General features: G+C 47.0%; 1 protein-coding gene across 2 annotated transcripts in view; it reads right to left on the minus strand.

The window, feature by feature from the left end:
- Window positions 1-13320: 13320 nt before the first annotated feature.
- Window positions 13321-20341, minus strand: part of tns3.2 (tensin 3, tandem duplicate 2) — a 93676-nt gene continuing 86655 nt past the window's right edge. For both annotated transcript variants that reach the window (XM_045687764.2, XM_045687763.2), the window contains 9 exons: window positions 20217-20303; window positions 19860-19991; window positions 18559-18657; window positions 18099-18176; window positions 17877-17954; window positions 17249-17417; window positions 17054-17122; window positions 16871-16900; window positions 13321-16466 (listed from right to left, as the gene is read on the minus strand). In XM_045687764.2, the coding sequence (XP_045543720.1) occupies window positions 16325-16466; window positions 16871-16900; window positions 17054-17122; window positions 17249-17417; window positions 17877-17954; window positions 18099-18176; window positions 18559-18657; window positions 19860-19991; window positions 20217-20303 (884 nt within the window). In that variant the 3' untranslated portion in view covers window positions 13321-16324. The remainder of the gene's footprint in view (window positions 16467-16870; window positions 16901-17053; window positions 17123-17248; window positions 17418-17876; window positions 17955-18098; window positions 18177-18558; window positions 18658-19859; window positions 19992-20216; window positions 20304-20341) is intronic.

The raw sequence follows: 20341 nt of genomic DNA on the forward strand, positions 1-20341 counted from the left end.
CTTCTTCCATATGTTTGGGGAGTCTCCCACATGCCTTTTGGTGAACCCCAAACGTGTTTGCTTATTTATTTCTTTAAGCAATTACTTTTTCCTGGCCACTCTTCCTTAAAGCCCAGCTCTGTGGAGTGTACAGCTTAAAGTGGTCCTATGGACAGATACTCTAATCTCCTCTGTGGAGCTGTGCAGCTCTTTCAGGGTTATGTTTGGTCTCTTTGTAGTCTCTCTGATTAATGCCCTCCTTGCCTGGTGTGTGAGTTTTGGTGGGTGGCCCTCTCTTTGCAGGTTTGTTGTGGTGCCATATTCTTTCCATTTTTTACTAATGGATTCAATGGTGCTCCGTGGGATGTGATCTGATCTGTACTTCTCCACAACTTTGTCCCTGACCTGTTTGGAGAGCTCCTTGATCTTCATGGTGCCGCTTGCTTAGTGGTGCCCTTGCTTAGTGGTGTTGCAGACTCTGGGGCCTTTCAGAACAGGTGTATATATACTGAGATTGTGTGACAATTAGATTGCACACAGGTGGACTTTTTTAACTAATTATGTGACTTTTGAAGGTAATTGGTTGCACCAGATATTATTTAGGGGCTTCATAGCAAATTGGGTGAATACATATGCACGCACCACTTTTCCGTATTTTTTTAATTTCAGTACACCAATTTGGACGATTTTGTGTATGTCCATTACATTAAATCCAAATAAAAAATCAATTTAAATTACAGGTTGTTGTCACAACAGTGACGGATGGTGGCGCCCCTCCTCGGCCGGGCGGAGCTCGGCGGTCGTCGTCGCCGGCCTACTAGCTACCATCGATCCCTTTTTGTTTCACTTTCGTTTGGTTAGGTCTAGGTAGGCACGCACCTGTTTTGGGTTAGTCATTAGTAAGGGGGGGTTATTTAGGTTAGCGTAGGATGTATGTGGTTGTACGTGATTGTGTTGCTTGTCCGTGTTTTTTGTGTTCGAGAAGAACGTGAACTGAGTTTTTCCTTCTGCCAGTGGTTTATTTTGTTTGTGTACACCACCGCAGAATCTTTCAGGGCTGCGCCCCTATACTTTGTCGACCACGTACAGTGCTTCCAATAAAGAAGTGTGGTCACGAACTCTCTCTGTCTCCTGCGCCTGACTCTACCTCTCCTGTTCCTCGAGCCAGCCCGTGACAGAAATCACGTACCCAAACTTAATGGAGTCAGCAGGAGCTTCAGCGCCAGCCATGTCCATGGAGGAAACCGTAGACCAACACTCCACCCTGCTCCACCGGCTGGGGAACGCCATGGATCAGGTGTTGGCGCGCCTGGAGAGCTGGGACCGACGCGCTCTCGGCCCCCTGAACGCGGCAGGCCAACAGCCTGCGCCCCCACCAGCACCCACAGCACCCAGTACCAGTGGGGTGAAACTCGCTCCCCCCAGGGAGTACGATGGAACGGCCGCTGGGTGTAAGGGCTTCTTACTCCAGTTGGAGTTATACCTGGCGACCGTTTGTCCCTCTCCCTCGCGGGAGGAGAGCGTCAGCGTCCTCGTCTCCTGCCTCACGGGTAAGGCCCTGGAATGGGCAAACGCCGTGTGGGACAGTCCGGACTCAGCCAGGGACAACTACCCAGAGTTCACCCGCCGCTTTCGGGCAGTATTCGATCATCCCCCGGAGGGAAGAGCGGCGGGTGAGCGGCTGTTTCACCTGAGGCAGGAGACGAGGAGCGCGCAGGATTTCGCTCTCGAGTTCCGGACCCTGGCCGCGGGAGCAGGGTGGAATGAGAGGGCCCTTATAGATCACTACCGTTGTAGTTTGATGGAGGACGTCCGCCGGGAATTAGCCTGTCGGGACACGACCCACACACTGGACCAACTGGTGGATCTGTCCATCCGACTGGACAATCTGCTGGCCGCCCGCGGACGTCCGACCCGGGCCCTGCTCATTCCACCCTCCAGCCCTCCTGCTCCCACGCCTATGGAGATAGGGGGGGCAGCAGCCAGGAAGACTGGAGGGGGAGGTCGCTCCTGCACCTCATGTGGTCGCAGAGGGCACACTGTGGACCGGTGCTGGGGAGACTACCCTAGGAGTCCAGAAGGCAGGCAGAGCGCTCCTTTGACACCTCAGGTGAGTCAGCACCAGCCTCACCCAGACCCCCCTGTCCGTCACATGTATGTGTCAGTGTCCTTTCCTGGTTTCTCCCCTCACTCCCGGTTTAAGGCGCTAGTCGATTCAGGCGCAGCAGGGAGTTTTATGGACCGTGGGGTCGCGGCTAAGTTAGGGATTCCCCTGGTCCAGTTGGACCAACCCTTCCCCGTGCATGCCCTAGACAGTCGACCACTAGGGTCAGGGCTGGTCAGGGAGGTCACTGTGCCTCTGGTTATGGTAATGCGGGGGGGTCATGAGGAGCGGATTAGTCTTTTCCTCATCGATTCCCCAGCATTTCCAGTGGTTCTAGGGATTCCCTGGCTAGCCACTCACAACCCTAAGATTTCGTGGGGACAGAGGGCTCTTAAGGGGTGGTCAAATGAGTGCTCGGTCAGGTGCATAGGAGTTTCCATCGGTGCGACTACGGTGGAGAGTCCAGACCAAGTCTCCACCGTGCACATTCCCTCAGAGTATGCCGATTTGGCTATCGCCTTCAGTAAAACAAAGGCGACCCAATTACCACCTCATCGACGAGGAGACTGTGCGATAAACCTCCAGGTGGGCGCTGCCCTTCCTCATAGTCACATTTATCCCGTCTCAGGAGGAAACAGCGGCTATGGAGACATACGTCACTGAGTCCTTGAGGCAGGGATACATTCGGCCATCTCACTCACCCGTCTCCTCGAGCTTCTTTTTCGTGAAGAAGAAGGAGGGAGGTCTGCGCCCGTGCATTGACTATAGAGGTCTAAATGCCATCACAGTGGGTTTCAGTTACCCACTACCTCTCATCGCCTCGGCGATGGAGTCATTTCACGGGGCGCGCTTCTTCACGAAATTGGATCTCAGGAGCGCATATAATCTGGTGCGTATCCGAGGAGGGGACGAGTGGAAAACTGCATTTAGTACCACATCTGGCCATTATGAGTACCTCGTCATGCCGTATGGGTTAAAGAATGCTCCCGCAGTCTTTCAATCCTTTGTGGACGAGATTCTCCGGGACCTGCTCGGTCAGGGTGTAGTGGTGTACATCGATGACATTCTGGTCTACTCCGCTACACGCGCCGAGCATGTGTCTCTGGTGCGTAAGGTGCTTGGGCGACTGGTGGAGCATGACCTATACGTCAAGGCTGAGAAATGTGAGTTTTCCAAACCAGCCGTCTCTTTCTTGGGGTATCGCATTTCCTCATCAGGGGTAGTGATGGAATTTGACCGCGTCTCAGCTGTGCATAATTGGCCGACTCCCACCACGGTGAAGGAGGTGCAGCGGTTTTTGGGATTTGCCAATTACTACCGGAGGTTTATCCGGGGCTTTGGGCAGGTGGCGGCTCCCATTACCTCACTGTTGAAGGGGGGCCCGGTGCGGTTGCAGTGGTCCGCGGAGGCGGACAGGGCCTTTAGTTCGTCTGAAGGTTTTGTTCACCGACGCTCCGGTGCTGGCGCACCCGGACCCCTCTTTGCCCTTCATAGTGGAGGTGGACGCGTCCGAGGCTGGGGTAGGAGCCGTGCTGTCCCAGCGCTCGGGCGCCCCCCCAAAGCTCCGCCCCTGCGCCTTCTTCTCTAGGAAGTTGAGTCCGGCGGAGCGTAACTATGATGTGGGGTACAGGGAGCTGTTAGCTGTGGTCAGAGCCCTGAAGGTGTGGAGACATTGGCTTGAGGGGGCACGTCACCCTTTTCTCATCTGGACTGACCACCGCAATCTGGAGTACATCCGGGCGGCGAGGAGACTGAACCCGCGTCAAGCCAGGTGGGCGATGTTCTTTACGAGATTTTGGTTTAACATCTCGTATATCCCAGGTTCCCGGAACACTAAGGCCGACGCACTGTCTCGTCTCCATGACGCCGAGGAACGGTCCACCGATCCCACGCCCATACTTCCAGCCTCCTGCTTGGTGGCACCGGTGGTCTGGGAGGTGGACGCGGACATCGAGCGGGCGTTACGGATGGAGCCTACTCCTCCGCAGTGTCCAGTGGGTCGTAAGTACGTTCCGCTCGATGTTCGCGATCGGGTGATTCGGTGGGCTCACACGCTTCCCACCTCGGGTCACCCAGGGGTTGAGCGGACAGTGCGTGGTCTTAGTGGGAGATACTGGTGGCCCACCTTGGTGAGGGACGTGAGGCACTATGTCTCCTCCTGTTCGGTGTGCGCTCAGAGTAAGGCTCCCAGGCACCTGCCTAGAGGGAAATTACAACCCCTCCCGGTTCCACAACGACCATGGTCCCACCTGGCGGTGGATTTCTTGACCGATCTCCCGCCGTCTCAGGGCAACACTACGATCCTGGTCGTTGTGGACCGGTTTTCTAAGTCCTGCCGTCTGCTTCCGTTACCCGGTCTTCCTACGGCCCTGCAGACCGCGGAAGCCTTATTCACCCACGTCTTCCGGCACTACGGGGTGCCCGAGGATATCGTCTCAGATCGAGGCCCCCAGTTCACGTCCCGAGTGTGGCGGGCGTTTATGGAGCGACTGGGGGTTTCGGTCAGTCTGACCTCGGGGTTTCACCCTGAAAGTAATGGGCAGGTGGAAAGGGTAAACCAGGAGGTGGGCAGGTTCCTGCGGTCCTACTGCCAGGACCGGCCAGGGGAGTGGGCAAGGTTCGTGCCATGGGCCGAAATGGCTCAGAACTCTTTGCGCCACTCCTCCACCAACATATCACCATTCCAATGTGTGTTGGGTTATCAGCCGGTCCTGGGGCCATGGCATCAGAGCCAGACGGAGGCCCCTGCGGTGGAGGAATGGGTTCAGCGCTCAAGGGAGACCTGGAACGCTGTGCAGGAATCCCTGGAACGAACCAGGGAGCGACAAAAAGCGAGCGCTGACCGGCACCGCAGCGAGGCCACCGTGTTCACCCCAGGGGAGAGAGTCTGGCTCTCGACCCGGAACCTGCCCCTCCGCCTGCCCTGCCGGAAGCTGGGTCCGCGGTTTGTGGGGCCATTTAAAGTCCTGAGGAGAATAAACGAGGTGTGTTACAGATTACAACTTCCTTCTTATTATCGCATTAACCCCTCGTTTCATGTGTCTCTCCTCAGGCCGGTGGTAGCTGGTCCGCTGCAGGAAAATGAGGTACGGGAGGTCCCTCCACCCCCCCTGGACATCGGGGGGCCCCCGGCGTACACAGTCCGGTCCATCTTGGACTCCAGACGCCGGGCGAGGGGCCTGCAGTACCTCGTGGACTGGGAGGGGTACGGCCCGGAGGAGAGGTGCTGGGTACCGGTGGAGGACATACTGGACCCAGCGCTCATCCGGGAGTTGCACAGCCTCCATCCGGATCGCCCTGCGCCTCGCCCTCCGGGGCGTCCTCGAGGCCGGCGGGAGCCGCGCGTCGGGGGGGAGTACTGTCACGACAGTGACGGATGGTGGCGCCCCTCCTCGGGCCGGTCGGAGCTCGGCGGTCGTCGTCGCCGGCCTACTAGCTACCATCGATCCCTTTTTGTTTCACTTTCGTTTGGTTAGGTCTAGGTAGGCACGCACCTGTTTTGGGTTAGTCATTAGTAAGGGGGGGTTATTTAGGTTAGCGTAGGATGTATGTGGTTGTACGTGATTGTGTTGCTTGTCCGGGTTTTTTGTGTTCGAAAAGAACGTGTACTGAGTTTTTCCTTCTGCCAGTGGTTTATTTTGTTTGTGTACACCACCGCAGAATCTTTCAGGGCTGCGCCCCTATACTTTGTCGACCACGTACAGTGCTTCCAATAAAGAAGTGTGGTCACGAACTCTCTCTGTCTCCTGCGCCTGACTCTACCTCTCCTGTTCCTCGAGCCAGCCCGTGACAGTTGTAGTGCTACAAAATAGGAAAAACGCCAAGGCGGATGAATACTGTTGCAAGGCAGTGTATACATTTGGCGCACGCCACACATACAGCATGTTGTAAATCAGACCCGTCCTAAAACTGTGCATGTGGTAAATCAGACCCGTCCTAAAACTGTGCATGTTGTAAATCAGTGTGTTGGAAGAATGTTTTAATCTTTTGTAGTAACTTATGCTGTATTTGGCAAAGGCAACAAGCTCTCACAGTCTCACTGAAGAATTATATGTTAATCAACATTCTCCAAACGTCAAATTTCTAAGTTACAGTTTAAGTTTAAGCACTCAATCCGGATGGTTAAGATAAGGGTTAAGGTAAGGGTTAAGGTTTGGGATAGGGTTAAAATAAAACAAATAAAAAAACAGTGTTGGCGACTGTGATCAAACACACAACCTTCTGATCCAAGGTAAGGGATAAGGTTTGGGATAGGGTTAAAACCCTAAATAAAAATCCAGTGTCCACAACTGGGATCAAACACACAGTCTTCTGATCCAGAGTCAGGGTTTGGTATAGGGTTAAAACAAAAAATGGACCGAACATGCAATTTTCTGATCCAGAGTCATGTGATTATGTCCATCCACCAACCCTGTCCACATCTACCTAGAAAAAAACAAGCCTACTTGATGGTAATAGTGCTCAATGTTGCCCCTAGTAGCCGGTTTTGAAGGCATTTGCCTACGTCCTCATGACATGGATAGACGTTCAATTTCGAAGTCACTCTTGAGTGATCTGCCTGAGGATACTAGGCCCAATTAAATGAGAGATGCACATAGTCATTTGTTGTATGGCTACTTTTCCAATATTAAGCCATTTATTCTGAAATGGTTATGAACATAAAATAAAAAGGAAATAGATTCCAACGTTTAATTCTTTAAGATTCCAAAAATAAAACACATTTTTGTGCTTCTCACTGACAGCAAATGGCTGAATCTTATTATGTTTCCATGTTTTTTTATGTCATTTTTATGTATAAGCGTGTCATCATATCCCCCATTTGCACAAACTACTAGGCTACTTGCCTGCTCGCAATACAATACTTCAACCAACAGAAACTATTCGTAAGCATGGTCTAAAGTTTGCGTGGATGTAGGGACATTCTCAGGAAAAGTAACATTTTTATAAAAGCCAACTTTTTGTAGGAAAACTGCCGCACGCATGTTTGGGGTATACTTTGTACATAGCAAAGTTTATTAATGAGTTCCCTGGGGTCTCACTTATCAAATGCAGGTGCAAAAAAATGACAATTTCCCCCCAAATATTGGTATTTATCCATTTTGAACTTGACTGGAAAGTGTACGTATCTCCACGTAAATCTCAGACCATGCCTAAGCACAGCTTCTAGTAGTTGATACATTTTATTGCAAACAAATATTGTTATTTTGAGGGAAATTGAGGTGTTTAATGCTCCGGAACTATAATACTGGTAGGCTAATAAAAACATTGTAACGTAGGCCTAATGATAAAACAGATACATTGGTAAGGAGATCACATGGCAGCATGTAGCCTAACGTTTTTATTTATTGTATAGGTCTAAATCATAGGCTAATCATATTGCAGGACGTCTCTCCTTTTCTGACATGTCTTGTTTATTCCCACTACACAACAAATATTAGCTTACCATTTATCCATTGATAATTTAATAGTCAATTTGCTCAAATGTAAATAGACCGGTAGTCAATTTAAAATATTTAACAGTACGGGTATAGGCAACCCTGTTCCTGGGGTACCGCAGGTACTGCAGGATTTTGTCCCAACTAGGCTTCCAACTGAGCTACTTAAATAATTGATCAGTTCAGTTATTGCCTAAATTCAACACACTGTCACGAATTTCGTCGTGGTGTTGAAGAGAAGACCAAAATGCAGCGGGTATGTGGATACTCATTCTTTTAATGGGAAAAAACGAACAGCATCCACAGGAAAAACAAAACAATACTCACGACTAGACAGTGTAGCAGGCTCAATAAATGCAGTGCTCACAAACAATTCCCCACAAACACACAGACAAACACACCCAACTAATATAGGACTCCCAATCAAAGGCAACACCACACACCTGCCTTCAATTGGAAGTTCACCCCAATTAACTATACATAGAACAACCCGACCTAGACAGAACATACAAAACACAACTCCTTCTGCCACGCCCTGACCAAAACTTATACACCTACTCCACCTGCTGGTCAGGACGTGACATTACCCCCCCTAAAGGTGCAGACCCCAAATGCACCTTCAAAAGAAAACACAGAACACCCAAAACAAACCGAAAAAATCCCCCTAAACTAAAGGGAGGGAAGGGAGGGTGGCTGCCGTCACTGACGGCACTTGTGCTACACCCCCCCTCCCCAACCCACCTATGCAGGTGGTGGTTCAGGCTCCAGCCTATTGTCCTCCAGAGTGCCGACCGACCCGATCAGCCTCGGACCGTAGGCAGACTCCCCCTGCTCTGGATCATGGGCAGACCTCCTCCTCTCCACCCTGTATGCAGACTTATCAATTAAACCGTTAATTACTTCAAGTTCTGAAATGTCAGGCTTACTCAGTTTAGGGTTGCTGCTAGACTCCCTTGATTCTTGGTCATCGGCAGACTCTGGGCAGATGGGCCAACCTGGCTGATCCTGGCCAATGGGCCACTCTGGCTGATCCTGGCAGTCGGGCCACTCTGGCAGCTCCGGGCAGTCGGGCCCCTCTGGCGGCTCCGGGGCAGTCGGGCCCCTCTGGCGGCTCCGGGGCAGTCGGGCCCCTCTGGCGGCTCCGGGCAGTCGGGCCCCTCTGGCGGCTCCGGGGCAGTTGGGCCCCTCTGGCGGCTCCGGGCAGTCGGACCGCTCTGGCGACTCCTGACTGGCGGCCGGGCAGCTCTGGCGACTCCTGACTGGCGGGCAGCTCTGGCGACTCCTGACTGGCGGGCAGCTCTGGCGACTCCTGACTGGCGAGCAGCTCTGGCGACTCCTGACTGAGCCGACGCACTGGAAGCCTGGTGCGTGGTGCCGGTACTGGACGTGCCAGACCGGGAACACGCACCTCCAGGCTAGTGCGTGGAGCGGGAACAGGACGAGTCGGACTGGGCTGACGCACTTGAAACCTGGTGCGTGGTGCTGGTACTGGACGTGCCAGACTGGGAACACGCCCCTCCAGGCTAGTGTGGGGAGCGGGAACAGGATGAGTCGAACTGGGCTGACGCACTTGAAACCTGGTGCGTGGTGCTGGTACTGGACGTGCCAGACTGGGAACACGCACCTCTAGGCTAGTGCGTGGAGCGGGAACAGGATATATAGGACCGTGGAGGCTTACTGGCGGTCTTGAGCTTAAACCTGGCATCGCCCTTTCTGGCTGAATGCCCACTACCCCCTGGTAAATGCAGGGCGCTGGTATAGCGCGCACTGGCCTAAAAACACTTGGCCTCGCCATAATACTCATTACCCCGAAGCACGAGACCTGTCCATTAACTGGCTTCTGTGAAACAGTCCGGGGATTTGGCCTGGGGCTCCAAACTTGCCTCGCCAAACTACCCATATGCCCCCCCAAAAAATATTCTTGGGGCTGCCTCTCTGGTTCAATCGCCAGTCGTGTTCCTCGGTAGCATTCCCGGTCTTTGCTCCATTTCTTCCATGGGCCCTCTCCGGCCATAACTTGCTCTCATGTCCATTTCTCCCGTTTGTCCAATTCAAATTCCCTCTGCTCCTTACAGTTCACCTGTCGCTCCTTACTCTGCTGCTTGGTCCTTTGGTGGTGGGGAATTCTGTCACAAATTTCGTCGTGGTGTTGAAGAGAAGACCAAAATGCAGCGGGTATGTGGATACTCATTCTTTTAATGGGAAAAAACGAACAGCATCCACAGGAAAAACAAAACAATAAACAGTACTCACGACTAGACAGTGTAGCAGGCTCAATAAACGCAGTGCTCACAAACAATTCCTCACAAACACACAGACAAACACACCCAACTAATATAGGACTCCCAATCAAAGGCAACACCACACACCTGCCTTCAATTGGAAGTCCACCCCAATTAACTATACATGGAACAACCCAACCTAGACAGAACATACAAAACACAACTCCTTCTGCCACGCCATGACCAAAACTTATACACCTACTCCACCTGCTGGTCAGGACGTGACACACACCTGGTCTTCCAGGTTGGTTAAATCCAAAACATGAAGTGCCTGTGGCACACCAGGTGCAGGGTTGCCTACACATTGTACAGTATTGCTGTGCGATAGCAACAAGCACTCACAGTCTCATGCCAACATTAGACGTTCCTCCATGTTTCACAAAGTGTTTGGTTACTTCTGTATCGTTCCAAGGTTAACTTAAGGAATTAACCCCTAGAATTCTTAAGGTTAGGCATTAACTCCAAATGGTTACAGTAAGGATTAAGGTTTGGGATAGGCTTAAAACAAAAGTATATTTATATTGCTGGATTTGAAAATGCAATTTTTGGAACTAGAGGCAGATGCTTACAGTTATCCACCGTCCCCATCCCCAATGCCCCCAGCAAAACCAAAGCCTTCATGAAGGTAACAGCGCTTAATGTTGCCCCTAGTCGTTGGTTTCCACATCATCTCCCGATGTCCTCAGACATGGATTGAAGTCGAATACTGACTTGTATCACGGGGTGACTTGCCTGACGATAGGAGTCAACATCTTAGCCTATTTAAATTCAGAGCCCATACCAAGGCAGGAGATAAAAACACAATAATTTATTGATAAACAAAACATTGAATAACAATTCATATTTTAGATAGAAGTGTGCTGACTTATTTACTTTTAAATTGTTTGACTGGACAAACAAATTTGCAGAACGTGCTGCCAGTGTTTGGCACTCGCGGGGTTGTAGTGCTCAAATGTATCAATGAAAACATGTGTGTACGTTGCATGCGACAGTTTGATCAATCCCAATAATGTTTTGAGCAAGCTAATCCTACAATCTCCACATACGGCTGAATTTTGCACAAAATATAGGCACAGTTTAGAAATGAGGCCCCTGGAAAGGAGAGGAGTGGAGACAAACATCACCAGACACTCTGGATTCATGTCTTATCCAGTGCAATTAAACAAGTGCAGCACACACACATACACACTTGGACAAACACATCTACACACATAGGTTCACATGCTCACAAACAGACACACACACACACACATTCAGAAATACATAGACATACGATACACATACCCAAAGACTGAGATACACACAGATGTATGAACACTGCCAATGCAAATTCACTAACTGGCTCACATACACACTGACAGATTTTTCTTAAAGTAAAAGAGTGATTGAGCCAGCATGTGTGGACCTGTAAAGAGAAATCTGCAGGTGTTTCTCTGTACTTAACAAGTATGATTACTTGACGGGGTGTGTGAGACAGGACGTGAACAAGATTACAAAGTGTTTGTGTTTCACCAGTTCTGAAAAGCTGACAGACTGGCATTCCTCTCCTGAAGGCTTAGACAAAGACCCACTAACTGACGGTTAAAGAAATACTGGAACACACACACACAAACCCACACCAGTGGCGGTCGGTGACATTCAAGACGAGGGAGGACGATTATTTTGTTTTATGAGCATGGTGTTATTTTTATTACAGCATATTGGATGACTGTCATTCATATTCCATTCACCCAGCTCAATGTAACATCGATAGGTTTAGGTTATTACGTGATACTAGAATTTTCCCTATACCTATCATGAGGTTGCTACAACCTAGCCTATGAACGAAAGTTTACAACGTAGGTGCACAGGTCGAGAGAAACATTTGAGTAATCAAGGTGACAGCCAGTGACACATTCAATACACTCTTGCCTGCATCTAGCTGATCTAGGGTGTAGTCATTAGACCAACAGTTGCAAATAAGTATTTCTATTGGACAAATTCAGGTATGTTTATCCCCGTTTCATTCCAAATGCTTCCGTTTAAGAAATATTTTTCAACAGAAACGGTGGAATGAATAGACCCCTAATTACACACAAAGACAGTTCACTTTCATAGCAGCCACATTCAAACAGCATGATCACATTGCTTGTTAATTCCTTTGTGCATCTATGCGCTCTCCTCCTCTCACCTTTTTCCTTCGCTTATGGACTTCAGTACACATCAGCTGTCTGTGACCAGGCAAAAATAAAATCCAAGCCAAACCTTCATATCATAACCGCTAATCCCTACACACAGCCTACATTGCTGTCACCATTTATTTTACTAGGCAAGTCAGTTAAGAACAAATTCTTAATGATGGCCTACGAACAGTGGGTTAACTGCCTTGTTCAGGGACAGAATGACAGATTTTCACCTCGTCAGCTCAGGGATTTGATCTTGCAACCTTTCGGTTACAAGTCCAACACTCTAACGACTAGGCTACCTGCCGCCTCTAAAGAGTAGAGTATTAGATAACGTGACATCATAGTAAACATAGCTACTAGAACTAACGCCCTAGTAATCCCACTACAATCATGCAGTACAGTCAGCAAGAAGTTTAGCAGTTACACCGGCGGGCCCCGGTGGCTTTAAATGAATAAAACCAAAAGTTAACCTAGACTTGGAAAAGTTCCAGTGTTGGATAGCCACAGCCAGCTAGCTAACATGGCATCCCTCTCTGTTTGAGCCGGGTGTTTGAGTATGTTAAACTAGCTAGCTGCATTCGAAAGCTAAGTAAGCGAAAGGGGAAAACAATATATAACGAAATATAGCTTGCTCTCTCTCTCGCTCTCTCTTGCTTCTCCTTCATTTTTGAATAAATTGATTTGTTCAAAACTGTTCAACTATTGTCTTTCTCTCTCTTTGAGCCAACAACTCACCACATGTTATGCACTGCAGTGCTAGCTAGCTGTAGCTTATGCTTTTAGTACTAGATTCATTTTCTGATTCTTTGATTGGATGGACAACATGTCCGTTCATGATGCAAGCGCTCTGATAGGTTGGAGGACATCCTTCAGAAGTTGTTATAACTACTGTGTAAGTCTACGGAAGGGGGTGAGAACCATGAGCCTTCTAGGTTTTAAATTGAAGTCAATGTACCCAGAGGAGGACGGAAACTAGCTGTCCTCCGGCTACACCATGGTGCTACTTTACAGAGTGCTCCTGAGGCTACAGTAGACCTTCATTGTGTTTTAATCAATTATTTGGTGACATATGAATATATTTGGTATAGTTTTATCTTAAAAGGATTCGTTTTTTAATGTTTCACTATTTTTATTTTTATGAACTTCACTGAGGAGGATGGTCCTCCCAATCCTCCACTGAGGATTCTCCACTGACACACATGCACTCACTCACTCACTCACTCACTCACTCACTCACTCACTCACTCACTCACTCACTCACTCACTCACTCACTCACTCACTCACTCACTCACTCACTCACTCACTCACTCACTCACTCACTCACTCACTCACACACATAAACACAAACACCAAAGGCATCCTACATTTGTTTATTTTCTTGTGATTGATCAGCGCCATCTACTGGAAAAAACACTCAAAAGACTGGCCACACAGAGACGTATGACAGCAGATGAAACCATATATGCATTCATCAATTGTCTGTTTTTGTCTATCAAAAGCTCAAAAACTCAAGTCAATTATTTGTATATGTAAAAAGATAGAGGATTTGTGGACTTTTTGTCCAACAATCGTCAACAGATGATGAGAAACCATTTGCTCAATCCGGAAGTTCTGGACACAACATATTTATGTGGCCGTACCCTATATGATGAATGTATATATGTAATACATTAATTGCTGTTTTTTTATTTTCCGAAAATATGTTAGTGAGGATAATGTTACAGTACCAACTATACAACATTAATTTACACATTTTTACAATTGAGTGCCCAAGTTATGCTTTGGGGGCAAAAAGTAGGAGACATGGATCACAGAAACATGTGAGTATGAAAAACTCTTCCCTACCAAGCCCATCAACTCTCCAACAACATGACAAGTAAGAGACTTTGGTTAGCACTAGGCTGCATCCCAACTGCCACCTTATTCCCTACCTCTGACCAGAGGAGCACTACTTCCCACTGGGCACAAACTGCTTAAATCAACATTGTTTCTATGTCATTTCAACAAAATAAATAAATGTGATGATGTTGACTCAACATGGAAAACTGCTTGGATTTGAAAAAAGTCACCAATCGGATACACCAATGTTCTTTTTTTATCCAACTTTTAACCTGAATCCAATGACACTGTTACAACTAGACGTTAAACTGACATCTGTGTCCAGTGTGTTTAGTGCACTATACAGTATAGGGAATAGGTTGCCATTTGGGATGCAGTCTTCCTCACATGGCTACAACAGTCATCTCAAGAGCAACACATCACCATGTTGCATGGTTTCATGTCTTCTCAGAGTTATTCTTCTTTCAAACATAATGCATCACGTTAAATATATTTTAAAATCTGTTAAACTCTATTTAAAGGGACAACAGATATTTGTTTTTGTCTAGGATGGACACAATAATAACAAATGTTGGCCGTGGTCAGAAGATCGTCTATTGGGTGTCATCAAACAGAGCCAATTCAACATGTACGTAGAATCATCAGGAAAAAATAGCAGCTGATGTTCTGTGGTCAGATATAATAGAATGGCCACCCACTGATTTTAACACATCATTGGTGTGGTCTGTTTTGTCTAGCTTTGATCTGAAACTCTAACTACAGATAAGATCTTAATTGGGGCAGTTTCTCACAGCAGGAAAATAATCCTGCAGCAACAGGAAATGTGCATTATTATGTGGATTATAATTAATGCTGCACATTTTTGTAGGAGTTGCTACATTTTTAGTTAGGGCAAATCACACCGGAACTCCTTTTAGGTGCCGGTACTGTTTATATTGGTGTGTTCTGCACCAAGTCAAGCACTGGATTGTAAAGTATATAGTGTTTCATTGATAATATGAGTTCGGAGGGATTGGCTGAAGTGATTAAAAGTGACCATGTTCTTCATTGAGAGCCTTTTACTCTGCATGGCGGGTAGAGACAGACTAGTAATGCTGTGTGATTAGAGGGACAATATCATATAGATTACATTTCAGCAAATACATTTGTTAAAAACATGTCTCAATTAAAAATACATATCATACATGACAGATTACCTTCCTTTACAATGACATCCTGACTATATATACACAAACAGCAGTGGTGGCTGGTGGGCGGAGATAAAGGAGGACGGGCTCATTGTAATAAAACCATGTGTTTGATACCGTTCTGTCCATTCCAGCCATTACAATGATCTCTGCCCATCAGCCTCCTCTGATAACAAAAAGTTATATTAATAAAGTATTTTTTTTAAGTCCTCGATGCGCTTCAGGGTAAAGCTTATCCCACTAACAGATCAAGGATGAGATCAGATTTCCCTTCCCCCAATCCTAACCTTAACCATTAGTGGGGGAAATGCTAAACTAGCCCAAGATCAGTGTCTAGGGGGCAACATCACCCTACAGGACACCTCTGGGGCCTCATTTATAAGCATTGCATACATTCACACTAGATGTCTGCATGACCCATTTCTGAAAAGTCTGCACATATACAGAAATATTGACATTTATCAATTTGGCACACGCACAGTTTTACAGCTGTGTGTGAACGAGCATTAAAACTGCCTGGAAAACGCCCTCCATCCACCATTTAGGGTGACCATAACGCCCATTATTTGAGGTATAATTTGGAATGATTGGCATTAGGCCACAGCATGCAAAACAAGAATTGTTGTTCAATATTTAGTTTATCAATAGATTATTGGGTTTCTATGTCGTGCCTTGGTATAGGCTCTGAGATTAAATACGCAATGATGTCGCGCTCCTATTGCACAGCAATACTGTAACCTATACCCATACTGTCAAATATTTTACATAAAGTACCGGTCTATTTACTGTGTTGGCAGGATGTTTTAATCTTTTGCAGTAATTTATGGTGTATCTGGAAAAGGACTGTCAGTCAGTTTCTGAAAGAGAAACCACTGGCAAATTGCTGTGGACCTGTCAACAGAATGTTACAAATCCTTACTTTCCAGCTTGTAATAAATATTTCAGCCACTAGCAGATGTGCATATGCATGGTCTAAAGTTTGCAGGGAGGTGATCACATTCTCACATCAAGTTTTTATAAATGCTAACTTTTGTTGAAAACTGGTGCATGCAGATTTTGGGGCACATTTGGTGTATACGCAATGTTTATAAATGAGGCCCCTGGTGTGTAGCGTAAAGTTGTTGCTACTGTCTTCTGCGGGTAGTATCCCATAATGCAACACATTAGTATCTTCTCTTCTACATCAGCATTTTAGTGCTGTATGTACCAGCAGGACAAACAGTGTGTGTGTGTGTGTGTGTGTGTGTGTGTGTGTGTGTGTGTGTGTGTGTGTGTGTGTGTGTGTGTGTGTGTGTGTGTGTGTGTGTGTGTGTGTGTGAATTTGTGCATGTGTTATTTCTTCGGTGAGCCAATCATCACCTTGGAGACAAAGTTAACGATGGCGCTGGCGGGTTGTTCGGGGTCGTGTTCAGCAAACAGGTGACACACGTTCTCCGTCCCATTCATTGACTTCCTCGCCACAAAACCAAAGATCCTGACAGGAGAAACAGCAGAGAAGCTCAGTAAGCCTTCAGCTTCAACTGCCAAACAGAATAATCCACAGTAATATTCACTAGGAACGAAACGGAAACAAATGGGCCGAAGCGGGGAGTGACCTACCTGAATTTGTCTAATAAGAAATTATAATTTTCATTGCAAAACTTTTTGCTATGTTTCGATATGGTGTGTAGTAATGAATACGACCCAGTGCTATTCAGCAAATAATTCAGAAAGGAGAAGTGATAGAGGGAGTAATAATACAAAGAGAAATTGTGAAAAACAATGAGATGGATAGATAAAAATGAGAGAGAGATACAGAAAGAGAGAAAGAGAGAGACAGAAAGAGACAGAGAAAGAGAGAGAAAGAATTAGAGGAGGTGAAATGAGGGGATGACTTACTTAGCAGAGGAGCAGCCATCTCTTGTCCACCTGGTGAGGACAGAATAGGTTCACTTACCATGCATGATTATCAGGAACACACACACACACACACACACACACACACACACACACACACACACACACACACACACACACACACACACACACACACACACACACCAAGGAGTGTACAGTACTCACTTGCGTTCCTGTGGGTCAAGAGCACAGAATATGACTGTATTGACAGTGTAGTGTCTCCTGAAGAACAGCCTACAGACAGAGAGAGACAGGCAGTGAGGGTTAATAGTATTATAGTGTAGGTATACAATATCTGTTGTAATTAGGAGGTTCTTTACATTATGAGTGTGTGCTCATGCATTTGTGTGTATGACTCACTTCCTCTGGTTGTCGGTGAGGGTGATGCCCTGGGCTGAGACTTTGAAGTGGACCACAGTGGAGGTAGAAGGAGGGTCCATGGCCAGAATCAGACTGGCTGCCTTCTGCACAGCCTGGTACCCTGTTAGAGACTCCAGCTCTACTGAGCCCAGGAACCACACATTACAGGCTGGGGAGGGGAAACATACACACACACACGTCATATACAGTAACACACACACACACACACACACACACACACACACACACACACACACACACACACACACACACACACACACACACACACACATACATTAAACACAGTAACACACACACAACCTGGTAACCAGTCAGAGACTGCAGCTCTACTGAACCCAGGAACCACACAGAGGAACACACACAGTACACAATGAAAGTTGATACACACCCTGAAACACACACACACACACACACACACACACACACACACACACACACACACACACACACACACACACACACACACACACACACACACACACACACACACACACACAAACAGAGTCACCCTGAAACAGAGTCACCCTGAAACAGAGTCACACTGAAACAGAGTCACACTGAAACACACACCATGTCAGAGAAGAGGAGAGCTGAGATAAAACAATACCTGCTCCCTGTTTGAGTAGCTCAGCAGCAGAGTTGGTGGCTGACTGTGTTGATGGCTCACTAGTCTCTTCCATAGGGTCTGACAACACAGAAAGAAAAAAGAGTTTGCCGGGAATTTATAAAAACACACACATGCACACGCACACGCACACACACACACACACACACACCACACACACACACACACACACACACACACACACACACACACACGCATTCTTACCTCTGTCGGGGATGATGAGTTTGCAGGGCAGGGCCAAGGGGGTGATGGAATGTTGAAAGACCAATGCAGTCAGACTTCCTGTGAGGTACAGGAAACAGACTGTCTCAGATGCTTTCACATACCATCTGGTTATTTTGGATCTGTTTAGATGCACTACTCAGTATGTCCACCAGAGGAAGACATTGTATATTATTACATCAAAACTGAACATATCCACACATACAGTGCTTAGGCTGCATTTACACAGGCAGCCCAATTCTGATATTTTTTCCACTAATTGGTCTTTTGACCAATCATATTAGATCATTTCACATCAGATCTAATTGGTCAAAATACCAAATACTGAAATATAAGAATTGGGCTTCCTGTCTAAATGCAGACATAGTCACACAACACAACACACATACAGTAAACATGCACACAACACAACACAACACAACACACAGGAATGTGTCCTCACCAAAGTAGGGTTCGTTGGGACAGCCCTTAAGCCGTACCCCTTTCTGAGTGCACTCAATCAGGAAGTGCCTCACCAGCTCATTAGACAGGTCCCCTCCCACTGTGGAGACAGGTAGTGACATCGTCAGTGAGGGACATCAGACTCAGAGAGGTGTTGAGAAATGGCAAGTGCCCTAGGTACAGATATAGAATCAGCTTCCCTTCCCCCAATCCTAACCTTAACCATTAGTGGAGAAAATACAAAATTGACCCAGGGTCATCATCTAGGGGTAACCTAGACCACCCTGGACTGACAGACATATCTCATTTGAAATAAGTCAGAAGTGACACACTATATAACTACAATGGTTAAATGTCACTACTGAGTCGTTCCACCTCAAAAAGCACAAGAAATAGGATTTCTGATGGAAAAATGTGTGTGGCAGAAGCAGAAAGCAGCATCTAGTGGAAAAAACCTGGTACTTTCACACCAATTTATGAGGGGAAAAATGCAAGCAACTTCAACGGCTAATTTCTCTGAAAAGGAAAAAAAAAACACCAAATTCACTGAGAATACATTACATAGTATGAATTGGGCTTCCGAGCGGCGCGGTGGTCTAAGGCACTGCATCTCAATGCAAGAGCCATCACTACAGTTCCTGGTTTGATTCCAGGCTGTATCACATCTGGTCGTGATTGGGAGTCCCATAGGGTGGTGCTCAATTGCCGCAGTATTTTCCGGGGTATGCCATCATTGTAAATAAGAGTTTGTTCTTAAATTGACTCGCCTAGTAAAATAAAGGTTCAACTTAAAAAAATAAAAAAATAACCATTACTCCAAGCTGCAGCTTCATCCTACTTATTAAAGATAGAGAACTGATACTGTCTGCTTGGTTTGGGGGGTTCGTGCGTGGCTTTTTACCATTTATTTGGATTCCTAGCATTTTAATCATTGTTAAGAAGAGGTTTGGTACAAATCGGATGATGGGTATTGTTATATCAATTGAATATTATATGAATCCTATAAATTGAAATGGCCAATTTGGGTTCAATAAATTAGCTTAATTTCTCAGAGTTCAAATTGTCTTCCAACAAAATAATGTTGTCTACAGAAACCAATTCAGAACAATCTGAGATGGTGGGTGTCATGGCTTGCTGAAATAAATCTAATGAGACCATGTTAGAACTGATGGACCTCTCTGAGGCTGTGTCCCAAATGGCACCCTATTCCCATAGGGCTCTGGTCAAAAGTAGCGTACTGTATACTTAATAGAGAATAGCGGGCCATTTGGGATCCACAGAAATGTAGCCTACGACACCAACCTTTCTTGCTCTGTGTCAGGACAGAGGGAGGGGGTGTGGCCACCTTCATAGCCAATCCGTAGGCTCCGCGGAACGAGTGACTGTCCCTGACGACAAAAGATCCAGGTTCACTGTCCTTCAGTATAGTGATAGCTACAGAGCGCCACAGGGGACAAAACACATGTCTTACACAGAAAGTCACAACACCCCTGTGTCATTCAGGGCTACGTCCCTATATAGTGCACTACTTTGACCAGGGGCCATAGTAGTTGTGCGCTATATAGGAAAAAGGGTGTCAACACACACACACACACACACACACACTCACTAACACACAGTTCTTGCAGCACACGTGTAATATTAAGAGACAATATTTACCTTGATCTCTGGAGATGTCAGGCTTGTACCAGAATTTGGATGTGTCCTGAACAAACTTCACAGTGTGCTGCTTACTGGCAAACAGGTCTGCAACACAACGCACAGGCAAAGACAACCACTGAGTC

This window comes from Salmo salar, chromosome 10 (assembly GCF_965601325.2).
Source record: "Salmo salar chromosome 10, fSalSal1, whole genome shotgun sequence".
Classification (NCBI taxonomy): domain Eukaryota; kingdom Metazoa; phylum Chordata; class Actinopteri; order Salmoniformes; family Salmonidae; genus Salmo; species Salmo salar.